The sequence below is a fragment of the Ciona intestinalis genome, chromosome 9, assembly GCF_000224145.3.
Source record: "Ciona intestinalis chromosome 9, KH, whole genome shotgun sequence".
Taxonomy (NCBI): Eukaryota; Metazoa; Chordata; class Ascidiacea; order Phlebobranchia; family Cionidae; genus Ciona; species Ciona intestinalis.
The window spans coordinates 1,540,976-1,560,733 of record NC_020174.2 but is presented as its reverse complement, the minus strand read 5'-3'; the positions used below and the strand labels follow the sequence as shown (position 1 = coordinate 1,560,733).

The window sequence follows — 19,758 nt, the reverse complement described above, 5'->3', positions numbered from 1 at the left end:
TACATGTGTCTGTATAGTACTGTGCCGTAACGTACCGTAGGACACTTTTAGCATTTATAGCATTCAAATATCCTGATTGTGTTTTAAACAATTAACAACGGTCTATGCCCTATGGGATTTGTGAGGATATGGTTTTATATTTCTTTGAACGTTCTTTGTATACTATCAAATGGGACGAGAAAATAGAATGAACATGTGTCCCATTTTCCCCCACTGCCTATATTAACAAAAAATAAATAACAAACGTTTGATAAAAATACAGTTCATTATGTAAGTGTCCCCAACGAAACAAACGTCGTACATAATCAAAGTTTATATTTAAAAACCTCAACTTAGGGTCTCACTCAGCTAAACATCTTTATACACACACAGTTTGGTGGATCTTGCATAGGGAAAGCTCCCTTTGTACGAACTACTCACCGGGCCCCCCACCGGGCGTGTTTTAGCATTACCGTGACCACCGGGTCCCTACCGGGCCCCACCGGGCCCCACCGGGCCCCGCACCGGGCGTGTTTTAGTATTTTTTTTTTCACCGGGCCCCACCGGGCCCCGCCGGGCGTGTTTTAGTAGGACCCGATTCCACTGGTTATCGGATCTCACCCATTTGTGCCTCAAAAGAAACGAAAACATTTTATCACGTGACCTGTCATTAGCGATACCGAAATCCTTGCAATGGGAAAGTCCCTGTTTAAACACTACTAGCACAGATGAGAGAGGCCACTCGCAAACTCGTTATATAATGAGTTTACGAGTGGACTCTCTCATCTGTAAATTTCTTGGCTTCGCAACCAATGTCACAAACCCCGTTGCATACCAACTGTTGTGATTATTATTATTACATTAATACATCAATTTAAAGTTTTTAAACAGCCTAAAAGAGTTTACTATTTTAAACAAGCCGCAGTAGTTTCGCTGCGAATACCTTGTAAGCGCATATATAATTAATATACTTGATCAAAATATGCTAAATACGATTGAGTATTGGTGTACTTTGGGAAATGTATAATGATATCGTATAAAAACGGAATCTGGAAACACTTCTAAAAGTTAATGGGAAACCACCTTTGGCCAGTTTACGGGAAATACCCTTCATCTTGGCTTGTTTAATTATAATCTTCTTCCTTATACTTACCTAATATGTATCGTCTGGCGTAAGACCTTAAGCGCTATGTGTCTGACAGTTAAAAATTTATACTTTTATTTATATTATATGGAACAACAGTTTGTATTTGCCTTCTAAACTCTCAGATTTGTTTAAATTTATCTGAAATATTGCTGAATATAATTGCTCGTCAAAAAAATGGGTAAGTAGTAAGTACACTAATTTAGTTGAAACTACTGTATATGTGTTTTCAAAAATTAAAGATATAGATATTTTTTTTGGTAGGCTTTTTTGCAGTGTTAATTTTTTTGTATGTTTTAGTATAGTTCATGTTCACAAACACAGTAGTTAAAATGGAAGACTAACTATTTTAATTAAAGATTAGAAGCATATCTTACCCTCTTATTCCGTGCATTCATTTTGATTTTATGTTTCTTTTCGCAGCAGTTCCAAGTGATCGTTTCTACAATTCAGATGAAATTTATTTGTCTGAGTTTGATTTCAATAATCCATTAGGGGCTGGTGGTTTTGGAGTAGTAGTTCGTGCATTTCACAAAAAACTTGGGGTTGTAGCAATCAAGTGTCTTGACGATGAATCTGCAACTAAAAATTTTTCCCCTGAAAAATGGATTCAGAAGTAAATTGCATTTTTATTTAAATTTTGTGTGTGTAAATAAAATACTGGTCCTATGATTCAAACACTTTCCATTATTGTAGCATGACATGAATAATTAGTTAATTCTGACATAAACTAAGATGTTTGGATCTTGTAACCACAGTGTTGTTTCTGATCTGTATTTGTTTACACTACGTTATCCTGTTAAGCTAATAGGCTTTTATAAATTCTATTATTAATCACAGGTTACCAATGGAGATACAGGCACTCCAGTCACTGAATCATTATAACATTGTACGCATGCATGGCTTAACTATATGGAATAATTATCTGGGTGTCATTCTGGATTACCATCAAGTTGGGAACTTGCACAGTTTGCTGGATAAAACAAACCCAGCCATGCAAGATCCTATTCAAATTTCCATGCAACTTAAAATAAGAATTGCAATTGACATCGCCAGTGCCTTGTGCTTCTTACATGCATTTGACAAGAAAAAGCGAATGGTCCACGGTGATATGAAGCCGTCTAATGTGTTATTAGACAATACATTGCATGCAAAACTTATTGATTTTGGCACAACAGTAATTGAGGCTCACACAACAAAGAAAAAAGCATCAACATCTTCAAAACAAACACATAAAAACGAAAAAGGAGCTTACACAATTTGTTACTGTGCACCAGAATTTTTAGAAAACCCATTTAAAAGAAATAAATGTCAAGATGTCTACAGCTATGGAATGATTTTATACCAGATTTTGAGTGGAAAACCCCCTTTTAGTCACATTCAAGAGGAAGAACATATTAGGAATGCTGTGAAAAATAAACAGCGACCTGAACTAGAAAGAGAGAAATTGCTTCAACCTCGTGATCGTGAAATATCTGACTGCTTGGACAAAGTTATGAGAAGGTGTTGGGGACATGAAGAAAAAAACAGACCTCAAATATTCGATGTTAGAGAGATACTGGAGCAAACTTTCATGTCTGGTGATGATAACATGGGGTATGAGCTTGCCAATGAGGCGTTGAATATTGTAAGAAAGCTGCATGTTAAATTGATAACACCAATGCCGACAAAAGACAGAAAACTGTCTGAATTTATTAAGGCGGAAAATCCAATAAATGCATCCACGTTACCACCAGCTTATTCATCTGTTGAATCTCAAAGTTTAATTGAAAGCCCAAAAAATGACTTGAAAGTAACTGGAGGGACAACTGAACACTCTAAACCATTCGATGCTTATGAAGACACTGCACCAAAGCCATTATACGTGAATGCACCAAAACCTGAAGAACAAGCCGAGAAAGAGAACAAGAGTACACTAAATATTGATGAGCGAAAGGAGTTGAGCAGTGAAAGAAAACCTGATGTCCAGAGTGACCAACTAAGAAAAACAAAAGTAGAGTTTTCAGATCCACCCCTGCAGTTCCAGGAACCTTTATTTTCACAGCAATACAAAACAGAACACGAAGCATTTGGAGATCAAGCATACATGGGCCATGAATTAACGAAGATGTCAGGAAACTCAAAGATAATAAACAAAGAGTTTACATCAAGTAATTAATAGTTTGTTATATTAGTTTGCCAATTTATTATTATTGTACAATTGGTTGGACTTAATTTTTGTCTGTTTCGTAGCACTAGATCCTTTCTTCATGCTTTTTCACAAAAACTCTATGAGAACCAGATCAGAATCAGATTTGCAAAACTTATCACAGCATTACATGATTAATGTTTTTCAGATATTGGTCGCTCGACAAATCTAGACACTCATCCCAGCACTATGCTGCAAAGCCCAACAGCTATACAAGGTACAAAACTATTAGGCTACTTTCATGTTTACCCACAAGACCATGCTCACTGTACTACACAAGGTCACATGCATGGTGTGTTTATTCAACATTTACCTCATGCTAGTTGCTAGGTTTAACTGTATCTATTAAGCTAAAGGCAAAACACAAAGTTACTTGTTAACCACAGGATATGATGAACCTTGAACCCAATTTGTGTCAAGTAGAGAAGTATAAATATAACAAGATATTAAATCTACCAGAAGTTATTACTAAGGCTGACCAAGTTTCACCTTTATCAGAAATATCATGTGGTAAAAGTGACTTGAATATGACTTACAAATGTTAATCACCAAAATAATAAATTGCTGAAGGAGCTCCATTGAACCTAATAGGACTCCTGGTAGCAACAGCATATAAACTGCAAACCACAGCATACTAATACGTTCTGTTTTACACAGCACCAGTAAGTCCCAGTTTGGATATAAGTGAGAGCACTAGTATACGAACTGATCAGTTTGGAATGGGCATGAACACCCATAATCTGTTGTTGCTTGGTAGGTATTGGTACAAGATCATGTAGCAATAGTTCTTAACCTACCTGTAACAGAGGGGATACTGGTTCATGGCGTTTCGCCGCTACCATTGGCGGCTTGTGTCTTTGTGTCAGTCGCACACTTAAAAATTAAAAACCCCCCAAATTAATCACAATGGTTTGTCTAAGTTAAAACTCATGCAGATATATTACAAACTTTTACTTACAGTTGCATACATATTAATTATTAACTAACTTCAAATAATAAAGTGTATTAAGCCACCACATATGGTGCTGAATGACATTTTAACTCCAATAAAATTGCTTTATTCTTCCAAACCAATCCTTTATAATGAATAAATATATTTTTTTTAAATTTCCAGATGATGCATCTAAAAATATAAATGATGGGAAGTATGAAGAAGCAATTAAACTACTAAATCAATACAAAGTAGTGAAGGGTGAACCCTATGAACAACTCTGTGTTACTTTCCGTGTCGTATTGTGTCATTCCAAACTAATGCATCCAGATGCCAATAAGTTGTTTGAGCAAGCATTGGAGCAGATTAAAAGATTACCAAAGAACTCTATGTTTGGGGATAGGTTATACCAGATGGGGGAGCTGTATAGGAGTAAAGCAATGGAATCCAGAGCAATGTTTCTGTACAAAGCAGCAGTTGATGTTTACGTTGAAGCAGCCGGCACAGTAGGTACGAGGATTAACTTCAAAGGAATCATGAGTTGTTTTACGGGGATGAAGCAAAATGATAAGCAAGGAACTGGAGGAACGGTGGGGAGAGACGGAAACATTGAATTTTTTCGCTCGATGTTGCAAAAGGTCAACGGGGAGTTCAAAATGCATCGTGGACTGGCAGAGAGTTTATCATCAGGGTATTACTACCTTGCATGCTGTTACTCGGGGAGAGGAGATTACAAAAAAGCAAGTCATTATAATAAGCGTTCTGTCCAGATAATGAAGGATGCATACCCGGATTCATACAGAAAATATTACGTGGTTGGGTATTCCATGCATAATCTTGCAAATAACCAGGACAACTTGGGAAATTATCAGGCAGCATTAGAGTACTACAAAAAAGCAACAGAGTATATGGATCAGGCAATAGACTGGGATTCTAATGAAGAGAAAGTTAGAAATAAAGAACACACCAAGAGGTGCATGACACAACTTGAAGATAAAATGAGGGCGATGGGTGAAAGCTAATTTATGGGATACTGTAAGACATTTGACCCACTTTAAAAGGCACAGTAATATGGTATGTAGTCTTTTTTCAAAGTTTCGTTCACAAAAATCTGTATTTTAAAAATTCACATTGCTTAAAAACCAATGAAGTAAATGAACAAAATCCAATGAAACAATACACTTGGACTTTAAAAAGACATTTATATTATCAATTATTTAAACCATTGTGCTTTAATTTTAAATGTATAATGTACTTTAACACGTGATTCACACGCCTACATATTGAAGTAATGAAGGTATTGTAGCATTGTTAATCAAGTATATTTAGTAATGAATGAGTATGCGGAAATAACACAGGAAAGAGAGCATGCAATCGGTACACTGCACCTTTCCTGTGTGCTACATTATTTAGTTGAGTATTTGCTGGTTATGTAATTGAAGAGGCATGCTTTCTAACATAAAATACAATTATTTTTTGTTATGTTTCTTGTATATTATTTAATTGTATTATGTAACTTTTCATATTTTCTGTCCTTGAAAAGGTAATAATAAACCAACAAAACATGACAAAACAAAAGAGTGTCTCTACCATTGGCAAACAATATGAAAGTATTATAAATCACACAATAGGCTTCCTTTGTATCTTTGGGTAAACAAACCTTTTAATACGGCTCAGTGGTAGATTGGGATATCAGTACAACAGCATTGGAAGCAACCATGGGTTCATCATCTTCAACAACCAAACCTAAAGTTAATGTAGTTAGGTTTCCGAGTGATGGTAGCATGAAATCTTTAAGTAAGTTTTTTTTATAATTAATACAATGATATTACATACTTTATGATAGTTTAATGCAAAAGTAGAATAAAGATGATGGGTATGAGCATAGCTTGGTTCATGTACACAACTTCATTTATGTATACCATGGTTAGGCTACATAAAAATTCGCTGTATTAGTCGCAAAAAGTGTATATCAGGATTATTTATAAAACAAAATAAATAGCTATGTATATCGTAATTATCTGAGCTTTATAAAACATAGCTATATTATACACAAATGGTGTATACCACAATCATTCATACAAAATAATTAGCTATGTATATCATTATCTAAGCAACATAATATTTCACTATTATTACATCACAAACAGCGTGGAGCGAAGATGGCGACCAAGAACTAGAGCTAGAAGTTCAAGCAAAAGAAATCGAAAAGTTGAAGAAAGAAAACAAACAATTACTTGAAGAGGTGGTAAAACTTAAGAAAAAGATTGACCAGTTAACCCTGGGTGTTGAAGTAACTGAGGGTCTTGACAGTTTAAATCAGGTAGGAGTTTCCCTAGTACAGAATCAAATGATATGGTTATTTTTACAATATTACCTATTTTCGATTTTTGCTGTTCCCATAAATTTGATTTAAACATGCTGTGTCAACCTCATTTATGGTTGTTGTTAATGTAAAGAAGAAGCTTTGTATAAACGACCACCTAAGTATGAACCTAAAATATGAACATTTTATTTCTGGTAGGCTATGCAGTCATATATTAGATTTCTAAAAAAGGTTTAGATTTTATTACTGTACATCTTGTTAGGAACATGCAAAACCAGTGGGTGATAAGAATAACATTAAACATATTGAGGTGAATGGAAATCGTCCTGTAGCTGGTGATCATGTGGTGGCTATGTGGGGACAAAGCAAATGGCAATACTTCACAGGTTAGATCTCTAATATATAATTCTGTAAACTATAAAAATAATATCTTCATTTGTCTCTTCAAATAAATTGGTAGCGAAGAGTAAGGAATGAGAATACGAATAAATAGAATATTGCAACAAAACCGTCTTTATAATAAAAAGATAAATTTTGCATATTTTTATTTTTAGTATGCCTAAAAGGTGCGATAATAAGCCAACTGTGACATACATCCCAAGTTTTCTAATATAGGATGCTGTGCTGCAGTTTTATAATTTTTAATTACAATAAATATATTTATTTTCCCCCTTGAATACTTTTAACATAAAAACATTACCTAAAATCCCATGTTCCACATTTTACATTTCCACCACCAGCCACCATAATAAGCTTCAACCCCAATTCACTGAAGTACACGATTGAATGGGATGATCAAGATCCAACAGGTCGGGTGATCGACTATTTTAATCTCGCTATTGATAAAGTTCCTTCTAATGACCAAGTTGGGGTTGGATCGAAAGTTCTTTTCCACCAAGGAAAGTAAGAAGAAACACTTGTATAAATGTGTATGCGAATATAGCTTATTTATCCCCGCATGTTGGGACAATGAAAGGTGTTATAACATGGGTGTTCCGTTTCAACAACTTGCGCCTCTTTGTAAGTTACAGCGTATGAAACTTTTAAGGTGATTTTTTTATTGTAATCTATAGCGTTAGGTATAACTTTTTACTTTAATGCAGTTTTTATTTATCAAACCATGGCCTGATTCATATAACTACTCTTGATTTGTTGTCCAACATTTAAATATTATCTTCCGAACCTGATTATACTTTCATAGATACATAAATATCATATTCCAAGATACAAACAAAGTGAAGTTCATGGAGTAACAAGAAGTGGTGGTCTACGCTGGCACCAGGGGGAGATAGAGAGAATATACAAGGATCAAGATGGAAATACATTGTATGATGGCCATCACACAAGAGGAGAGAAAGATGGAAAATGGGTGACATTCAAGGTGATTATGATATCATAACAAAACATATGACATAAACGGGGTCAATTTTTGCTTCTTAAAATGTTTTTTTTTTTTTGCTTGGGCAAAATCCAATAAAAAAAAATTGTTTATAAAATGACTAAGACCTTTAGAAATAGATTCCATTTTCTCACACAGGATTACAGTTTCCAATTCATTGGATATTCGATTGAAGATTTCCGAATGCCTCCAAATGTTTTTGATATTCTCTCCTCGATTGATTCTGGTGAGTATTAAGGTGCCCAGGTTCAAACCTCATTGTGGTTAGTGTTGTTGGAATTGGTTGAAACAAACATTAATTAGGTAACATAAAGTTTATGTTTATCCACACACTGGGGCGACTGTGGGCATGGAAGTAGCAACTGTGGAAAAGTCAGTCAAGTTCCCACCTACGGAAATTTAAATAATTCCACAAGCAGTGGTATTGAATTTGACGGTATTGACTTAACAGCTGACTTTATAAAGCATGCACTAAGAGTAATCACTTGATTTTTCATAATAGGTCCTACTGCTCAATCGAAACCTGCAAAAACTCAAGTCAAGAAAAAGGTTGCGAACCAAATAGAAGATTCTATCGATGTTTTTGTGTCGTACGCAAAAATAAATTGTCCCTCAGCCATACAGAATAATGAGATGGACCAACCACCAAGTTACAGAGAAGCTGTGTTGGATATTATGGTGGATCCACGGAATATTGTGGAGCAATTAAAAAAAATGGGTAAGATGTTAGGCAGTGTATTACTTGCAAATCTTTATGAAATACTCCTCTTGCCAGTAAACCCAACATTTTGTAAACGTACATTTAAATTACTTTTTAGAAAAAAGGGAAGATCCATTTCATTTGAAGACCCAAACAATTGAAATGGTGGCTATTTTAAAGCTTGTGGTCTGTATAGCTGTAACACATAGTCACTAACATGGTGTTTTCATAAAATACCATACATTAGGAATGAGTTTCACAAACAAGTTATGTAGCTGTATTTCCATGGTAAACTAAGATTGCTATTTTACATCTACACATTACTTTAAATATTTTTTTTGCAAAAAAGCTTGATTCTTAATATTACTTCTTCCGCTAGGTGTCAGTGTTTTCACAATGGAGGAAGAAACCGACAACTCATTGTTGGAGATTGTTGGCGCCCTCAAGCGAGTAAAAGTATTCATCGCTTGTTTAAGTGACGAATACGCAAGCAATGATCGATGTAGGATGGAGTTTCAATACGCAAAGAAAACAATGAAACTACCAGTTATTCCTCTTGTGGTAAGTAGATAACATAAAAGTTTACCGGCATAAATCTAATAAAGTTTTATAGTATGTATGGCTATTTATTGTTTTTTAATAAAATCAAGTTTCGCTAAAGGACTATTCGAATCGAATAATATAAATATAACATAATGTAGATTGACATGAAAGTTTTTAGCAATGTGCAAACTTTAGTACTGTTTTACTTCAATATTCTTGTCTTTATTGTTTACTTGAAGTAAAAACATGAAGTGATGTAATTCACCATATTAAACCATTTGCTTTAAAATTTTATTCTCTATTCTGACTTAAAGAGATCCTACAATGCCGCACGCCATGGAACCATAGATTTAAGCCAGAGTTGATTCGTTACCTCTTTTTTTAATCCTTGCTTTCAACCCCATACAAGGTAGGATCTGGTTCATTTGAGTGGCAGATGACAGTAGTTGGGCTTCTGATCGCAGGCGAGCTTTATATCCATTTCCAGAACAAAGAAGTTGAGTCTTATAAGATGACAGAGCTGGCACGTAGCATCAAGAGTAAGATCCCAGGTATCAAGATCAAAGATGTGAGTCATCCAGCAACAGGAGCAGGAGTGATGGATCTTTATTCAGAACAAGGAGTTGGAGTTACAGGTTTGATAGTGATTTGTTGTTTGTTCATATACTATGTTAAACTTAATTTGTGGCTACAAGATTTTGCATTGCTCTTTGAGTTGGTAGTTTTATAATTAGGAGTAGAAAAATACAAGGGGTAAAAAGGACTGGCATAAAACCTTTATCTTTAGCATGTTTTAACAACTGTAATTTTGCTGTTAATTCTTTGCCTTTTGTTAAAAGAATATCATACTATATAAACTTTGTTGCTTCAATTCGAAGAGAAAAAATATTAAATCTTATTCCAAAATATATCGCAGGCAAACCTGTGATCTCCGGTACAGCTGACATTTTCTTCAGTTACTGCTGGAACAACTCCCATGATGCTCATCAGAAGAAACAAGTTTCCTCTTACCAGGGAGGAGAATGGTCGGATCCTAGATTGATCGTGAAGAAGATCTCGGAGGAACTTGGAATCGCATCCTGGATCGATGTAGAGAGGCTTGAGAGCGCAAATGAAGGGATGGGAATGGTAGGATGAATAGATTAACGTATCATATTTATTGAGGCACTGACTACTGTTGTGTTTTTGCGGCCCCAACTTTTTAAGTAATTTTTAATCTATGACAGACAATTAAAACAACCAAATAAAGATAATTTGATCATCATAACTTGTAATGTTTATGATAAAATTTATAGTATTTTTAACAAGTCTTGGTTTTAGTTTGATCAAATTGCTACTGCGCTCAAAGAATGCAAGGTGGCTGTGGTTTGCATTAGCACTGAATATGCTAACAGTGATAATTGTAGAATGGAAATTCAATTTGCTGTAAAATCACTGAAGAAACCTGTAGTAGCTGTTATTGTTGGTAAGTTTTAATAACAAAACAACAGTTTGCACATACTAAATCTTAAAAATACAAGTCTTAGTTTTTTAGAAAAAAACACAATATTTTTGACATTAGATTTAAGGCTTATTTTGAAAGTATGAGAGTAGTAAAACAGTTCTATTATTTTTACAAATTACTTAAATTACAAATTACTTAAAACACTTACCAGGTACTGGAGATGATTGGAAGGAAGGCGTGATTGGTAACATCGTGGATGAAGGAATTCCAACAGTGGATTTACAATCTGTAACTTCTGCTGGGGAACTGGAAGTAAAGATATTGGAAATATCGTGAGTTGACAATATTCAATAGTAGAGAAAATGAAAATGGTTTAAAAATTTAATAAATTGAATAAAATATTTGGTTGGCCATGTAAATATCTGTTGTGAATATTTTTTTTCCTAAATTTAAATAAATGTTCTTCAGGCATTATTACGTTGACAATCACCATTACCAACAACAGAATGTTAGGATTAAAAACATTTTTTCTTACCCTATTTTGGTAGAGCAATAACAGATCAAAGTGACATTTCCATTTTTATCATTGTCTTATAATAATGATCTTAATGACCAATATTCCAGAAAAGCAATCCAGGATCGGATTTCTTTATCAACAAATCCATCTATGACATCACAAAACCAAGTGTTAGCAACAAAAGGATCACCGGAGCGTAACCGAGCACCCAAGTGTGGTGATCATGTGATTTGCTTGCACCAGAATTGGGCGTATTATAAAGCTACGGTGGAATCATTTGATCATAGTACAATGACTTACACAGTTAACTGGGATGACAATGATCCAAGTGAAAGAGTCCAATCTTATAAGGTAAGCAACATGAATAAGGGTGAAAATGAGCATGAATCGTGAATGGACTGTAAATTAAATTGATGTTAACCTGTATCTGCGAAAACACATTTAGAAAGATTTCAACCACCTCTAAGAAGAATTCAAAATAAAATAAGTACGGAAAACGTGTTACAACTACCAATGTGTAAGACTATTGTTAAGCTATTAAACAAGAATAAATAAGTTACATTCATTCATATTTGAAATATAGTTATAAGTTTAATCTTTTTTTAGGATGTTGCGCTAGATATTGAGCCTGTTGATGATATTGCTGTGGGGTCGATAGTAGTGTTCCAACAGGGGTCGTATGCGGGTACTGAGGGTAACAACGAGGGTGGAGTGAGGTATCATCAGGGGATAATTACCGGTGTACATATTGATGAAGAAGGAGTGAAAAGGTAAGGTTGTTGGTGAAAATATTTGGAATGTGCATTTTAAGTGTTAGCTTTGGAAATTTTATAACGGATCTACATTTTAATTTTTATACTTTCCAAAAAATACCAATGCTTTGTTTGTAAGATGAATATTTGGGTATTATTTTGGGTATACTTTGTTTTTGTTAATTTTTTTTGAATTTTTAATTAAAAACCGCAAATATATTTGGTTTGTAAAAATTCAAAAATTAATTTAAAACCCAGGTTCAGTGGTAAACATACTAAAGGGGTGAGTGACGACAAGTGGGTGACATATAGTGGGTACAACCCCACTTTTGAAGGGGTGACTACAACAGAATTACGATTATCACCAAATGCTATGGATGTTGTTGTGAGTGGATTGTAAGGTTAAAACATACCCACCAAAGTTATGGTTGGCCTTGCAGTGTATGTTGTTGCATGTTTACTTTTTATACAATCCCCTATTTCATATACAAAGCACTTATATTTTTTATGCAGTTAAAAAAATTATTTTTGTATATTTTGTTAAAAATAAAATACTTTTTATAGTTTTTTTATTTTTATGCGGTTAAATAAAGGTATTTTTGTATATTTTGTTAAAAATAAAACATATATTTTATAGTTTTTTTTTAATCTTAAGTTGAACCTTTTGTTAATATATAGTCATGTAATAAACCAGATATGTAAACCTAGCAACCAGAGGACAAATCTCTTTACAAGATACTCTTTATTAAACAACAATTGCACTTAATTACCAAATTGTGAAACAAAAATAATTTTAAATTAATTTGCATATTATGAACAATTAGGCATGTTAAAAGCACAAGTTAATCAAGTAACAAAAATAAGTTAGCAGTTCATTAACGATACTGAGCTAGTCTTTAATGCAACGATTTCGTCTTACACTTACTATGGTACTAAACATCATGTATCATACATGGTATAACTAAGTGATTCCTAAACTTGAGGTCTTTTGAAAGGTATATAACGCTGGTATGACAGATGACAAACTGTTTAAAGAGTTATGGTTTAATTTGCTTTCCTGTGTAAAAAAATAAGTTGTGAATGCTGTTGACGAGCCAAAGCCAGGGTGGTGGGGTAGACATGCAATCCCTAAAAGTTTTCTGCGCTACATTAATCAGTAACAATTATAGCCAAATTTGGTTCAAAGGAATGTGTGTCTAATTATCCCTGCCTTAGTTTTGAAAAATTTGGCATCTATAATTGTAAATACCAACAAAGTTAAAAAGTTAAGGAACCTTTGGTATAACACAAGTACTATATCATCAAACAGTATATACTGTTCTACAATCATATCAAACTTGCAATGAATTCAAATAAGCAATAAATTGTCCACTGTGTATATAAATTAACTGCATAGATTAACATTTGAAGAGAAAATGAGCAAACCACTCACAACAACCAAATATGAACGGCTTCATCTTTTAAACTTCTTGCATTCTTTCAACAAGAAAACTCCATGCTTTTTCAACCTACATTTTACGGAAAAAATTGTTTTTTAACTTAATTTTTTTAATCTATCTACAACTATACTAGTAAATATTTTATGAAATTTATCAACATCATTCCCAGCGTATCTTTTAACCAATGTGCATTTTAGTTCAAAATTTTACCACAAAAACAAATAAAAACTCTGCCCCACAGCTACAGGCCACCCCATTCACCAACATACATCAAACTTAATTAACTTATGCTACCTGTGCCTGTGTGGCAGAAGTCTCCCACATCGTAGAAAGCACAACGTTAGCTTTTTCTACACGTTCCTTGTTACTGAGTTGTGATTGGATCCTTCGTTCTGTGTCAGCGATCGTACGTCCGTCACGCTCCACTACCCGTTTAATTGCTTCATCACGAGTTACCACCGAAACCCAAACCTCGTGGCAAAAGTTGTCCCAACCTGCCTATTGCGTGACAATCAAATTTTAAAAAATTGGGTTAAAAAACAGAAATTAAAAAATGGGTTCAAAATCAGTGTTTCTAAACTGTAGTATACAGTGTTTCTTATCTTTGGTGATAAGCATCGTCATCTTCAGGACTCCAGTATCCACAACTGTGCTAAACAGCAGTGTTTTAAATTAAAAATTCAGTGTTCAGCAAATATCGAACATAACTTAAAGTCAGGCATCCCAAACATTACACCCTTACCTCCAACAGCACTGCGGCATCTAACACGCAAATAACTTTCTCTTTTCTTTCTGAAGTAGCCTCCAATATTTTAAGCCTGGCTAACCGCTCAATCTCCGGCCACACGATGGAGTTAAGGAGGTCACGATTCTTTGAGTCGACCCCAAAAATTTTAGTCCCGAGAATTTTCCGATCAATTTCACCGGATTCACTGACAACTTCAGAACCAAAGTTTTCAACAACTTTTTTAAAAGTTTTTGTTCCGGGGGAGTAAGCCAGGTGTCCGAGTTTATCACAATCAACCACAACTGCTCCGAGGTTTTGAAGTCGTTTGGCAATAGATGATTTTCCGGATGCAATTCCTCCAGTGAGTCCGATCACGTATGCTCCAGGAGGATGCGATAATGTCCGCATGTTGGGAGACTTTCGAAGCGTTCCAAGGGACTTGTATCTTAGCGTTGATGAACTCAACTTTGTCTCTTTGGTTGGAGAAGAGGATTCATCACCAATTAATAAACCTATAATTAACGTCATCAAAATATGAAATATATTCCATAGCCCTTGACAGGTAGGAAAACAACAGCCTTCTATATCTGGTGAGAGCAATGTCAACATTTCATACAGTATAATTCTAACCAATATTTTAACCAGAGCTACCACATTTCAAACATTACTAATATTACATAATATAATATTTAATTATTCACAACACATATTACTAATTAACACCCTCTACCTACCTTCCCCTATCACATGAACATAGAGATCATTTAAATTATTTTTCCTTCGCGCCTCATTGACCACCACCCCTCCCCTCTCCGTCTCCTTACTAACCACAATGCATTGCAAATCTGGGTCCGTTGAAGCAGGACCAATCGGGTCAAGAATCGGAACAACTTCAAGAATTGGAAGATTGTTTGGAATTCCTCTGTAAACACATTTAATACACATATAGTTTTTGAGCTGAACAAATATAAGCTTATATTATAAAATAGTGCATAAATATATTAATTTGCAACATAAACATTTTCAAAATTAACTCAAGTTCAGTTCAGTTTATATACCATTAAAAACAATGGAGGAGCAATTGTATCAATCTTTCTGCCACAGTAGCGAGTAATCTTGCAACAATTGCAGCAACAATAGCTGTTTGCCTTTATTTCATGGAATTCGTGGTTTAATTACCTGTTTTCCTCTTTAATGCAGAAATCATGAACATCCAGAAGAAAGGCTTGTACAGAAGAAATACGAGTCTCACATCCACGGATCAATTCGTGTAATGTCTTTCTTTCCAACATTTTACCGTCAGTCACGCCTGGATAAATGTACTTTGTTAACATCTAGAAATGATGGTGCATAGCAATTAGTAACTCTTACCGAGTTTAATAACCAAGCTGTACAGCTTATATTATCTTTTAATAGAAGACAGAAGTTGTAATGTGATAAATGCTATACACTTTAGTCTGCTTGTCTGTATACACTTAAAGGTAGGATAAAAGCTGTTATGGTTTTAAAACTGAGGTACTAAAACATAATAACATATGATGTCACTTCTTTTTCAACCCCAGGCTCCCCTAACATTATGCTTGTGCTCTATGCAAACATATTTCAGGAGAAAAGTTACTCTCATCCCATGTAGCCAATACCTCAATTAACTTACCTATCAGTAACCTCTTGTTGGCAAGCAAAGCTGCTTCACTCAGCAGCACCTTGTGGCCAGAATGAATTTTATCGAAAGTTCCTCCAATGACAACATTACCTTTCCCAGTAACCATTGTTGATTGTGACTTTACATTGTTATGAACAAAGCTATGTTCTTCAATACCAAGTATTGGAATAGTGGAACCACTGCTGCTATCTTCATTTAGTGCATATTGACCAAGAACAAATTTTCTTATAATTTCCGATTCAATATTTGAATTCTCTGCATGGTCTGTTATAATGCATTGAATTGGCCTGCAAGTAATATACAATAAACTTAAGATATATGTACACACAGATTTGAATTGTACGCAGCAATTATTGAGAAATAGTTTGGTAACCAAAGTTAAATAAACTTTCTTAACATTAAGCCATTAAATTTCGTAATTGCATTTAATTTTGTTCCTATACACTATTACTAAACATGAGCAAAAAGTACACAAGACATTCAAACTTAGGTGATGTTGTCTCAATAAGTCACCAGTTGGTATGATAAGTATATTGGTTATTCAGTGTACTGCATCACCTTTGTAAAGTTTTCCTTCTGCCAGAATGCTGTCCAATATTATGCAACAAAATATTTACATCAAGATCTTCACACTGGGAAGCTGCTTCTTCATAAAACTTTGATATAAACGGAAAAATATCTGAAGAAAAAGATCTTGGTGTGTTGCTTGTGGAAGGGTGGGTATTCAAGCTAAATTCGAAGTTGGAGGCTTTCATTTGAGAGACATTGCAGGTGTTCTCTACATGCACATATAAAGTAGAGTCCACGATCTTTTTAACTCCAGCTACAATACGCTTAACTGTGTCTCCATAACTTAACACAGACACATGGTTGGTTAAAACTAAGATCCCAGAACGATGCATTGGTTGTAATGGATATGGCTGTAAAATTTTAATAAGTGTTTAAATCTAGATAATTATTAATTGCAGGCACGTATTTAAACATTGATGATTTTTTAACGTAAAACTTCTATTAAACAAGTGTAGTTGGTCTGATTCTGTGTTTTTACATGGTAATAACAAAATCACAACAAGCATTTTACTTATAAGAACGTTAAGCCCTTAACGAATTGGTAAACCCATCCTATAAATAGGCTTTCTGTTATGCAAGAACAGAACTAACCGTAGATCTTAACCGCTCTTGGACAAATACCAAATGCTATCCTGCGATCTATGAATCTGATTTTATATAGGCGAGAATTTTTATTATTTCTATGAAACGGGGACGAACAACTGATCGACATCAGAGTCCGTATATAAATAGACTCTGATCGACATAAAAAAGCCATTTTAATACTCATGAATAGAGCAAATTGTTCTTTTCCAAACACACTGAATCGTGTAATACTGGAATGTTAGGTAATATTACGCATAATAATTCATTACAACTTGTAAATTAACAAACAGAATCACTTGTGTTGATTGTTGTGAAAGGAACATGTGGGCCTACAGCAAAATAAAATGTCAAAGGGTATATTATATCTTCACACAAAAGGGTATACTATATCTTCACACAGATTCACACTTATATTATAATCATACAATATAAAATATGACAAGTGCATTGACAAATATAACAATACCTATATAAAAACATAAAATTAATGATTTATAAAATAAATCGTTTGTCAAATTAAGAGTTTGCCAATCTTCTTGTCTTTCTTTTAATGGCTTTTACAATCTGATCCTTTATTTTCTGAAATGTAAAAATGAGGCATAGAAATACAGCCTTTTACTGTGACTGAAAATACAGTGAATGACAATGCTCTAACTCTTACTCACATCTATATTCTTACTGACGTTGTAATACATGAGCTCACGTAGTTGATCAAACTGGTAAGGTGTGTTGGAAAAGTTGATTGTTTTGAATGAAGTACCCTCACCAAAGACGGGGAAATCATTGAACCATCTGCTGTCTGTTTCAATAATGACAGTAATAAGTTGGTTATTTATTTAATAAATCATATTACACAAACTCAAATAATCGTTTTGCAGCCCCTTCGTAATGGCAAGTTTCCCTTTTATGTTACAATTGTGTTGTTGCAGACACTTTAAATAATAAGATAAAACTAACCTACCACAGTGTAGTTTAAAGTTTTACCTGGGGGATCCTGAGTTGATTTAGGTTCATAATTTCTTAATTTACGAAACTCCTTATTACAAAGTGTAAACCACATAACAGTTGGGCAATCATCGCCATCACTTTCAAATATCAACAATTCTTGAGGTTCCTTGGTGGCTAAAGCTTCACTGTTAACTGGAGGAAATCTCACACCATCAATTCCAGATCTTGCCCATGCTAATAACAAAGGCTACAGTGGAAAATAGTTATTCTTATTAAGCATGTAGGATTTAACATATAAGTTACAAAGCTACTGATACGTTTGGAAAAATAAAAAAAATGTGCAGAAAGGGAAAGGCAAATAGTCAGAAAATACAAACCAAAAACAAGATTCTTTTATTTTTACACCTTTTTAATTTAAACAGGTCTAAATTGTTATTAGATTTTACTAACACACTTTGATTTCTTACCATGTAATCAAATTCCTCATCTGATTCGTAAGCATTGAAATCCATTACGAGTACAAGGTCTGGGGTTCTTCTATCATCCATAACAGCATTGGTGCATACGTTTTGTACAATGCCTGTTGTAATGGGAATATTTTAACACTTTCTTATAACATGGAAGACATTTTGTTTGTTTTACTTGTACGGTGGTAAAGATTATGTATATTAATATGAATAGGATTTTTGTGACATTACAGCTAGACAATGATTGATAATGACATCATATTTTACCTGCATCACATATATCTATGACATCATTATCAGTACAAATAGTTCCACCAATAAAGTTTGTACTTAAATTCTCGGCCACCTCAGCTTGTCTTACATCTACAAATAGACAAATCACCATTAATAACAAGACAGCTGCAACACAGATTTTTATAGAATCATTTTTTACTTATGTTGTCTCCCCAAGCAACAAGCTTTTAACAACTGTCTTTTGCCATTACCCCCCATTTTTTACCACTAGTATTTTCACTTTTAAATAATAACCTTACCTTCACGACCGAGAAGACAAAATAAAGTCCATCCTCAAACACACAACATAACATACACACCTTTCATTTCTGCTTGTCCTAGCCTATGTAGCTCAAGATTTCCAAGATTTTTTACAAAGTTTAACATTTTTCCAGTTCGTTCGATCACAGCATTTCGATGATTAAGAATGTTGTAATCTCTGATATAAACATATTGTTTAATGCACATCCTATTTACATTGCTTTATTTGTTTAGCAATGCGATATTAGAATATTAGCATTACATTATTGATAAAACTATCTACTGCTTACAGTCAAGTACATAGCAAAAACATTTGATAGTGAACTTGTCATACTTTCCACTAATATGCCCCTATTCAAGTTGGCAAAGTTAGTTACAACCAGATAATAAAAGTCTAAAAATGATGATTAAGGTTTTCATACCAAAAACACTCCCATTGCAGACGGTGAGACAGGATAAAATAAAATGTATATAAAGTTGATAAAACAAGTCCATTATACCTAATATCCTTCCACAGTTTATAAGGATACAACAAGAAGTCCATCAACCCATCAGTGTTGTCACCTGCTTTCTCCTTGTCTTCTTCTTCCTTTAACTGCAGTATATAGGATAGTTTATAAACATTATGTTGTATTTACGCAAACAGTTATCCAGACATAATGTATTCGCTTACTTAAAGATTACTGTCAAGTTTTAAGGTGAGCATATTTTAAACAGACACATATGATGTATCGCTATTCATACACCTGATGCTCATGGTCAAGCATCAATAAGAAAACGACAGTCGTTATCACACGGGTTTAACACCTCGTGCCAGCTTACGAGTCTCCATGTATGTTACTTTGTGAGTGATTATTTTTTTTGGATTTTTTCATTTTGTTGATGACTACTTGCAGTCGACT

The 19,758-nt window shown here is 34.1% G+C and overlaps 4 protein-coding genes and 1 long non-coding RNA gene across 7 annotated transcripts in view; 2 read left to right on the top strand and 3 right to left on the bottom strand.

Annotated features, from left to right (window-relative positions):
- The first annotated feature begins 833 nt into the window (after positions 1–833).
- Positions 834–5,609, top strand: LOC100180133 (serine/threonine-protein kinase atg1-like). Of its 2 annotated transcripts, XM_018813218.2 has the most exons (6): positions 837–1,304; positions 1,547–1,739; positions 1,964–3,273; positions 3,460–3,528; positions 3,969–4,064; positions 4,426–5,609. In XM_018813218.2, exons 1-6 carry the CDS (start codon positions 1,301–1,303, stop codon positions 5,262–5,264), a joined length of 2,511 nt encoding a protein of 836 aa, XP_018668763.1. In that variant the 5' UTR covers positions 837–1,300; the 3' UTR covers positions 5,265–5,609. The 2 variants fall into 2 exon arrangements, with proteins under 2 accessions (XP_026691674.1, XP_018668763.1); XM_026835873.1 differs by lacking the exon at positions 3,969–4,064 and having other exon boundaries at positions 834–1,304.
- A 296-nt stretch (positions 5,610–5,905) lies between these two features.
- Positions 5,906–11,563, bottom strand: LOC113474524. 2 transcript variants are annotated; one of them, XR_003396192.1, is made up of 6 exons: positions 11,472–11,563; positions 11,190–11,319; positions 10,863–10,960; positions 10,133–10,308; positions 9,584–9,814; positions 5,906–5,988 (listed from the first exon to the last, which is right to left on the bottom strand). It is a non-coding gene; the product is annotated as an uncharacterized LOC113474524 (long non-coding RNA). The 2 variants fall into 2 exon arrangements; XR_003396191.1 differs by having other exon boundaries at positions 10,133–10,289.
- On the top strand, positions 5,914–12,628 carry LOC100182474. Its single transcript, XM_018813220.2, has 15 exons — positions 5,914–6,039; positions 6,393–6,565; positions 6,831–6,954; positions 7,309–7,471; positions 7,793–7,949; positions 8,106–8,193; positions 8,470–8,685; positions 9,047–9,228; positions 9,620–9,845; positions 10,127–10,338; positions 10,531–10,675; positions 10,866–10,986; positions 11,279–11,522; positions 11,778–11,941; positions 12,182–12,628. The coding sequence occupies exons 1-15, from the start codon at positions 5,961–5,963 to the stop codon at positions 12,321–12,323; spliced, it is 2,436 nt and encodes an 811-aa protein (XP_018668765.1). The 5' UTR covers positions 5,914–5,960; the 3' UTR covers positions 12,324–12,628.
- An 18-nt stretch (positions 12,629–12,646) lies between these two features.
- On the bottom strand, positions 12,647–16,705 carry LOC100184845 (bifunctional coenzyme A synthase). Its single transcript, XM_002131588.4, has 7 exons — positions 16,311–16,705; positions 15,744–16,039; positions 15,269–15,398; positions 14,824–15,011; positions 14,105–14,601; positions 13,657–13,860; positions 12,647–13,431 (listed from the first exon to the last, which is right to left on the bottom strand). Exons 1-7 carry the CDS (start codon positions 16,652–16,654, stop codon positions 13,384–13,386), a joined length of 1,707 nt encoding a protein of 568 aa, XP_002131624.1. The 5' UTR covers positions 16,655–16,705; the 3' UTR covers positions 12,647–13,383.
- Positions 16,706–17,061: 356 nt separating this feature from the next.
- Positions 17,062–19,758, bottom strand: part of LOC100187239 (cytosolic phospholipase A2) — a gene marked incomplete in the record, with an annotated part of 4,821 nt that continues 2,124 nt past the window's right edge. The window contains 7 exon segments of the mRNA XM_002125301.4: positions 17,062–17,486; positions 17,573–17,706; positions 17,892–18,102; positions 18,323–18,435; positions 18,590–18,685; positions 18,916–19,034; positions 19,357–19,451. Of these exon segments, the coding sequence (XP_002125337.3) occupies positions 17,424–17,486; positions 17,573–17,706; positions 17,892–18,102; positions 18,323–18,435; positions 18,590–18,685; positions 18,916–19,034; positions 19,357–19,451 (831 nt within the window).